Consider the following 8,376-nt stretch of genomic DNA (forward strand, 5'->3'; position numbering starts at 1 on the left):
TGGGAAAAGAGATCTTGTATCACAATGGCTAAATAAAGGATAAATAGGATAACTAAAATAAAATAAAATAAAAATGTCTTAATAGATGTAATACTCTTTATGGCCCCATTTAAATATAATATAGGCTTTCAAGTTCTGCTGTGCATTTTTCTAAACTGGGGGAAAACTACATTGAATAGACCTGTTTCAGAGTAGATATGTTCATGTGTCAACTCAGCATATGAATTAATTAAGCTTTTATCATGATGTTATCGTTCAAACAAAGAGTGCTCCTCTGAAACACCTGAATCCATTTAGCAGCATTTACTTGGACATCAAAATGAAGATTACAGTACAGTACTTGTTTGATTTGTTGCTATTTGTATTTTTTGGTTGGTGGATTTGTAAGGTGACCTTGGCGCCTAATGGTAATAATAATAATAAAGATAACGATAATGATAATAATAATAACAATAACAATAATAATAATAATAATAATAATACTAATAATAAAAATAATTATAACAACAATAATAATAATGCTTATTGTTGTAATAATTATCATTATTATTCTTATTATAATAATAAGAATAATAATGATTATTATTATTATGTTGTTCATATTATTATTTGTTGCCTGGGTTACACATTACATAACAGTGAGGGCAACAACCAGACAGAGAAAGAAAGCTCATGGTCATATACTAGAACGATCCAATCACTTTACACTCTAAGCAATTACTCCAGCCAATGTCGTCGTATCAGGAAAGGACAACAGGAAGTGCGAGGAGGGAGATGCTAAAGCGGCGGAACAAGAGAATCATACTGAAACACACAGACCCATGCCGACGAAGTAACTCGTCTGCCAGATGCAGGAAATCTTTAGCGCATCCATGACAGTTGTGTTCGGCGACCATTTAACTCATTAAGACGTTTGCTCTTGATGCTGCTTGAATGGCAGCACGCTAACTAGCTAGCTAGCGGACGCCGGGGCTAGCGCTCAGAAGCGGCTAAAGTGAAGCTAAGCTAACTGTGGAGAGAATTTACCCGAGGAGACAACGGCAGTGGACCCGAGGACAGAGACACAGGACGACACCGGCATGAGTCAAACTGCTACAAGGTACAGACCAGTTTAACAGGCCTTTATTGTAGCTGCATAGATGCCAGCTAGTGAACTTTAAACTAGTCGCATTAGCCATTTGAAATTGTGTATGACAGACATATGTGAAATATTGGCAATGTTCCTCCATTCAAGATTATCCCAACAATAGAAATGTATTCAACCACAGTCCATCATCTTATTTTGAGCACCTTTTGTCGCAATGCCTAAGGAAAATGTCCCATTCCTTCGTGTTCGACTCAGTCATCAGTGTATTTGCATGAGTAGTTCAACTGCTTAATCTGCAGTGATTAATGCTGACAGCCACCAAAGACAGGTGACTTTCACAGACGCTGTGTAAAAAGCTTGAAACGGTAGTTGTCAAATGTCAATCACATGATGGGGTTCCATTCTGATGGGAAGTGTTCCCATCAGTGTAATCAGTGACCACACACACACACACACACACACACTATTGTTCCTTGTTAAAACTGCTACTCATCAATTTCAAGGCAGACAGGTTGGAAATGTCACTGGTACTTTCCTCAAGTATTTTCTGCATTGTGAAATACGCATAATGACGACTTGCTTTTACACGCATTTATTTATGACTTTCAGGAAGTGAGATTATTTTTTTGGATGAGAGACTCATGAGTGCTATAGCGTAGTGAATAACTAAATTTGATTGGAAATGATGAATTGAGAGGGCAGATCAAACACAGGTAAGGAAGATGACACACAGATCAAAGGCAATGGCATGAGTTCACCTTACTGAATGTAGAGAAATACACGGAGAAACATACACACATGGTGAGAGCACTCAGTTTTCCCAAATACATTTTATTTGAGGTGAAACCATAACTTTGTTAAATTAGATTTGGCAAATGACTATTATGTTTCACATTCATGTCAAAAATAACTTTTCTAACGAATATTTTAATGAAATGACCCACTCGTTGATCTTTATATTTTTGATTGAGGAGCTGAAATAATTTGAGATTATCAAAATTGTGTCTGATAAATGTTTGATAGTAATGCATCATAATGTCACAAAACACTTTGTTTTAGCTGTGCTCTATTTCAGTCGGTAGTCTTTGTGAGTGTATAGTGTGTTGGATGAGTTTGATCACTCTTAATGTGGATTGTTTCTTTTTCTTTTTTTTGAATGTGTAACACAGCTGAGAAACCTCTCAACAAGTTAATCAGATTTTGGCTTTTTCAATCGCCTTCTCAGCAAAAGCTTACTAAAAGAGACACAAACAAAGATGAGGTAAATCAAATAAACACTACAATTTCTTTCATTTAAAGTTGTTTCATTGTAATCTTCACAGCATGTACAAGCCAAGACTGTCTACTGAAGCAGCAAAGATAAAGGAGCAATCTGATCATAATGGGTCAAGTCAAATTACATTTATCTCTAGTATATAGGTCAGTGTCACAAATCTCAAATTTATCTCAACGGTTTCTCACAGTACGTACAACTTGTGTTGAAAACAATACTTTCTAAGATACATTTCAGTGCAGACAGACAATTTTCCAGTTGCTAGAAGCTGCAGCACAACTGCAGAAGTAATCAATTTGAGGATGTGAAGCATCATGGCATCAAATCAAATCGACGCACAGCCCTAGTGTACAACTTATGGGCAGATAAGGAAAAACTCAACAAAAGGGGATTAATAGGGAAAATAACAAAACACCTACACATACAGAGTAGTATCCCTCTTTAAGAACAAGAGATTTAATATTTTCTTAGTGAACCAAAATAAGAATGGTGAAACACAGTTAGTCGACAACACTGGGTTAAATTTTACAGGGGTGTACATATTAATTTTTTAAAAGTTAAAGAGTTGTGTTTGGAGTGAAGAATGTGAACATTTCTCTGCAGTCAATAATTCACCTAATGTCCGTCCTTTTGTTCTTCTGCTCAAATCTGCAATGACCACTGCTAGTGTCCAATGCTGAGCACTCTACAGGCATGAATTCCGTTTCCCCTAGCTCAGCACAGTACATCGGGGGAGTGATGCAGGATGAGCTGGTGGAAAATCGGAGGCAGCAGTCCATGGAGCAGCAGGGCAGCTTTGGTCTCAGACAGCCTCAATCTCCAGATCCAAGCGGAGAAGCAGCTGGAGAGCCTGACGAGATGGACAAACTAAAAGCCAAACTCATGTCGGCATGGAACAACGTGAAATATGGTTTGTTGTCCCACTATGTGGAAATGCATTTTACATATGTACAGTATTTAGATTTTCTATGCTATGTGGTTTACATGTTTGAGAATCACCTCACCCATTTCCATTATCTCTGCTCATGTAGGCTGGACTGTTAAGTCTAAAACATCCTTCAACAAGATGTCACCAATCACTATCCTGGGACACTCCTATTTGCTTAACAGTGAGGGTGAGTTCTAAACACAAACTAATCTTAAATGATTATGATACGTAATCCCTTTGATGCTGAGTAGATGTTTATTTAATCTCTATAATGGGAAACTTACGAAAGTGCAGACCACGAGTGAAGTGTGCCTTTGGTTAACCACAGTAAAAAAGATTATGGGTTCACACCAAACAGAAGCAGGAAAACCTCCATATTTTAGTTCAGTAATGCATTTAATATAATTGCTCTCATACTGGATGATTGTCATAGAGGATACTTTGTTTTGTTGTCTCACCCGTCCCTTTAATCTTCATCTTAGATGAGGTGGAGCGGTTTCGTTTGGCTTTTGTGTCCAGGATCTGGCTCACGTACAGACGGGAGTTCCCTCAGCTGGAGGGCTCCACCTGGACCACAGACTGTGGCTGGGGCTGCATGCTGCGCAGTGGCCAGATGCTGCTGGCTCAGGGACTCCTGGTCCACTTGATGCCAAGAGGTTTGTGTCTTTGTCTGACAGTGGCTTTCACTTTAACTAGTTAATTGTTGCTGCCTTAACAATCAGCACTTCAAACTTTCTTGAATTTGTGCTTTCCAAACAGTTAAATTCTGCGATACAGAAAAGCAAATGACTTTGTGTTTGTTGATTTTCAGGTTTTTTTTTATCTGCTGCCAGTTTTTACTTTTTAACCCTTATCCATATTCTATTCACTTATTTTCTGCCTCACTTCTGCTGATGTATTCTGTTGTTTGTTTCTTTTACTACTGACATTGTTTGACCCCTTGCATGATTCACTATGCTTACTCTTACTGCTCAGTTTGAAATTATTTTATGTCCCTGTTTATTAGTTGGGCTTTGAAAAGATGCCTACTCTATGTTCATCATCAAACTGACGATCAGGGTTATGCTAGAACATGCAAGAACAAGTATTTTTGTGCTCCACAGATTGGGCTTGGCCTGACGCTCACCAGCTGACTGATGTGGACTTTGAGGTGTTCAGACCACGTTCCCCAGCTCGGGCTGGTGGTGTCCCCATTCCTTCTTTCGGTTTGCAACGAGGGTCTAGCACCCCTGAAAAGACCTTACCAAGTGATCAGCTCCCCAAATGCAGCCAGAAGAAGAGACCTGAAGGTTTCAGGGACAGTCGTGCGGAGGCCATCCACCACAGGTTGGTTAACTGGTTCGGGGATCAGCCTCCAGCACCTTTTGGGGTTCACCAGCTGGTGGACATTGGTAAAAGTTCTGGGAAAAAGGCTGGCGACTGGTACGGCCCTTCGATAGTCGCACACATACTTCGGTAAGCAGTATTGTTTTTAGACACAACTCTATTTTTTTTTTTTCACATTGCTGACAGAAATATTAAGCATTCGTTTCTCTTTTTTTCAGAAAAGCAGTATCCAAAACTTCTGTGATCCACAACTTGACTGTATATGTTGCTCAGGACTGTACAGGTGAACTCAAAAGACTTGGATATTTGTTGCATGAAGTAATGTCTGATTATGAGAGCAAAGAAATCCATGTTCTTAACATTTTCTCTTCACCACATGCCTGTGTTTCCTAGTGTACAAAGAGGATGTGGCTCGTCTGTGTGATTTGTCACTAAGTCAGACTCCTCCTGATCCGTCCAGTGAAGCCTGGAAATCAGTTATTATACTGGTGCCAGTACGACTGGGAGGGGAGGCCCTCAACCCAACTTACATCGAATGTGTCAAGGTCTGTTTTATGCCTCAGATATCCAAACAATCAATATGTCTGTATTCTTGGTCTGGAGTAATGTTTCCTGAAGAATAATTTAAAAAAAATAAATAAAACATTTCTAGAACATCCTGAAGCTGGAGTGTTGTATTGGAATTATCGGAGGAAAGCCAAAGCATTCTCTCTACTTCATTGGCTTCCAAGGTAAGGAACATTCTTTGTGTTCTATTTGAAATAGTGAAAGTAAGGCAGAAGGGGAATAAATAACAATATTCGTACTTAGAGGAAGCAACTGGTGTTTGTAGTTATCTGCATATTTCTGGCAATACTTGCATTAGAAAGGTAACTGGCTGTAGGATTCCAGATGTGGTATATTTGCACTCAACATGCTTTATTGTAATACTGTGTGTTTTTAATCTTGTCTTTCCTGTTTAAACTTGAGCATAGAAACACTGCTTTGCTTAAGACAATGTGATAAACAGGAGGCAGCAGACTTGAGTACAGCTGAGGTGGAACAACCAGACTGTTGCTATCCGTGTTCCACGTTTACTCTGAGCTGTGAAGTTAAATCATTAAACAGGTGTTTCACCATTATATTAACAGGTCAAAATGTGATCAGTTTTAGTTTACAGGATCCACATCCTGCTTCTGTGCACAAGTCCACACATGTTATACTTGCTGATGATGATACTGGATTATTTTTTAAAAACTGCTGTGAAAGTGTGTATTTTCTGTACATCAGGACTCTTCTGTTTACTCATTACTCCTGCATTTTCTGGTAACAGTTCCTTTTTAGTATGGTTACAATAATAGTGACACACAGTCCAGCTCTGTCTTTTTAAAATCCTTTGCACAGCAGACATGTTGACATGTTTTAGCAGGAAAAGCATGTGTGTTAATGATCACATTAACGGGGATCTTTGACTTTGAAACCAGCATGCTCCCTGAAACTAAGAAAAAAGTTAAATGGAATCATCATTATTATATTTATTTACATGTGGGCTTTTCCTCCTTTTCCATGTTGTAAATAAGAAAGAAAGTTAGTCGCAATTCTTCTGAGATACTGCATTTTAAGTCTGTTAAGCTTCAGTTTGTTATTAAAAATGAGACACATTTCTACATGATCTATCTTAAAATGTAGGAATGAACTTAAAATATGAATTATTCAAAACATGGACTTAATGTATTATTAGTTTTTTTTTTAATTGGCAGAGATAATAGAACAGTAAGTAAGTAACTGGCTCTTGGTAGATGAAGATATTGTACTCCGATACTGTGTTTTGATTCGTCTTCACAACTTCTTTTTCTCTCCATTTCAGATGAACATCTGCTGTATCTGGACCCTCATTACTGCCAACCTGTGGTGGATGTAACACAAGTTAACTTCTCACTAGAGGTTAGTTGCTTTGTCTACCTGTCTCATTCCTGTCTATCTTGTCTTTGTAATGCAATAATATATGTTCAATCTCTTTTTTGTTTTTAACTTTACTCATCCGCTATTACTCTCTAGTCCTTCCACTGTAGCTCTCCTAAAAAGATGCCTTTCAACCGCATGGATCCCAGCTGCACGATTGGCTTTTACGCCAAGAACAAGAAGGACTTTGAGTCTTTGTGTTCTGCTGTAAATATGGTGAGTTCACATGTTCCTCCTAATGACTGATTCTAAATGTGATCTTTTTGATATGTCTATTTGACTGAGCTTTGTTGCCCTTACAGGCCTTGTCATCATCCAAGGAGAAGTACCCCGTCTTTACCTTTGTAGAGGGCCACTGTCAGGACTATGGACTTGAGGGTCACAGCAGCAATAACAGTGGACCCACAGCCCACATCCTGCCCCCGGGCAATCTAAGCCTGAGTAACAACAGAAGAAACAGTGATGAGTTTGTCTTCCTGTAAGGTCCTGAGGAGGATGCTCTCGCAGCTCTTACCTGTAGGTGGCAGGAAAGAGACAGAAAATTCCATTTCAAAGGGAAGGACTCCTGTTACCTTTGCAGCTGTGAGATGGACATGATGCCTTTGTCCTCCATCATCCTCACTGGTGGACAACAAAATAAACAGTGGGGAGCCTGTCGCCCCGTCTGTATAGATGGGTATTATAAGCTATTTGAGTTGGGTCCTGACTGGAGCAGACATTTTCTGGGCAATGAAATATTTCAAGCTCATGAAGTATTCTTAATTCTCTTGATCTAACGTCTTGAAAAAAAGCTTCAAAGTCGGGCATGTGTGCAAACTCAAGTGCTTTACAGTACACAACTCAGTTCCTCTCAACTACTGTTTAGCCTCCTCATTTGAACTGGGCATATAGGAGACACTGTGTGGTCTGTTCTACATACAGTAATATTTATTGAGCTCACTGGTCAGGTGTAGCACTGTCCAATGTTCTTGACTCATACCAGATACCAACTGCTGTACATCTCTTTATTTCCTCTATCAGGTTCCTGAGTGTGATTGAGTGAGTAAGTTAGTGAGTGTGGGGTTCATGTAGTTTATTTGTCTTTATTAATTGTACTGATGTATTTATGAGTCACACTGCAACCACCGAAGTTTCGGATTCTTCCAAGAGCATCTTGTACAACTGTTGTTCCGCACTCCAGTATTCATCAATGAGATTTATGGAACACTCTCATGCAAGTCTGCAGTTGAAATGCTCCGGTTGCTTAGTGGGAATAAATAGAAATGATATTTTAAGTCATCTTTAGTCATTGAATTTTGGCATATCTCATGAATTTGGCTATTTGTAAGGTATAACCTAGGCAGTCTTTTGTTTAACTTGTGAAGTACTGGTTCTGGATTTTAGTTGGCAAAGTCATTAAGTCCTGTCCAAGCTGAATTTTACTGGAATATTTAGCTCCTGATCTAATTTAATTAATTTGTGTTTAAGTTCTCCCTTTTTTTTCTTCTTCTTTTTAAAAGAACAAAACAGACAAACATGAAGGCTACTTCTGCAAGTTGCACTACTGCTGTTGGATTGTTGTCCTGATTAAACTTCAAACACACTGGAATCACATATATCACTTGTATGTCTTACTTGGAATGTTCAGTTTTGGAAGAGTAAGGAATGTTGTGTTGTAACCCAAACCATGTAAATTCACAGACCAGATGGTGAAAATATATTTTCCTCACAGACTTGAGTGAGGACCACTCTTGTAGTAAATGGCACTGGACAAAACAGACTTGACTCAACAAATACGACGTCACTGTAAACTCAACCTCTTTCCTTTGCACACCTGACACT

At 38.8% G+C, this 8,376-nt stretch overlaps 1 protein-coding gene across 2 annotated transcripts; it reads left to right on the forward strand.

The window, feature by feature from the left end:
* Positions 1-738: 738 nt before the first annotated feature.
* atg4da (autophagy related 4D, cysteine peptidase a) lies at positions 739-8,150 on the forward strand. Of its 2 annotated transcripts, XM_044029160.1 has the most exons (12): positions 739-1,099; positions 2,257-2,348; positions 3,028-3,270; positions 3,392-3,475; positions 3,771-3,944; positions 4,392-4,743; positions 4,833-4,897; positions 5,008-5,159; positions 5,267-5,345; positions 6,461-6,537; positions 6,652-6,771; positions 6,858-8,150. In XM_044029160.1, exons 3-12 carry the CDS (start codon positions 3,054-3,056, stop codon positions 7,035-7,037), a joined length of 1,500 nt encoding a protein of 499 aa, XP_043885095.1. In that variant the 5' UTR covers positions 739-1,099; positions 2,257-2,348; positions 3,028-3,053; the 3' UTR covers positions 7,038-8,150. The 2 variants fall into 2 exon arrangements, with proteins under 2 accessions (XP_043885095.1, XP_043885094.1); XM_044029159.1 differs by lacking the exon at positions 2,257-2,348.
* Positions 8,151-8,376: the final 226 nt, after the last annotated feature.

Source organism: Solea senegalensis, linkage group LG6, assembly GCF_019176455.1.
Source record: "Solea senegalensis isolate Sse05_10M linkage group LG6, IFAPA_SoseM_1, whole genome shotgun sequence".
In the NCBI taxonomy this organism is placed as follows: domain Eukaryota; kingdom Metazoa; phylum Chordata; class Actinopteri; order Pleuronectiformes; family Soleidae; genus Solea; species Solea senegalensis.

Coding starts and splice junctions, on each gene's coding strand:
- atg4da (XM_044029160.1), top strand. CDS start 3,054: ATGAATTCCGTTTCCCCTAGCTCAGCACAGTACATCGGGGGAGTGATG. Junction 3,945..4,391: donor GGTCCACTTGATGCCAAGAG/GTTTGTGTCTTT, acceptor TGTGCTCCACAG/ATTGGGCTTGGCCTGACGCT. Junction 5,160..5,266: donor CTTACATCGAATGTGTCAAG/GTCTGTTTTATG, acceptor AAACATTTCTAG/AACATCCTGAAGCTGGAGTG.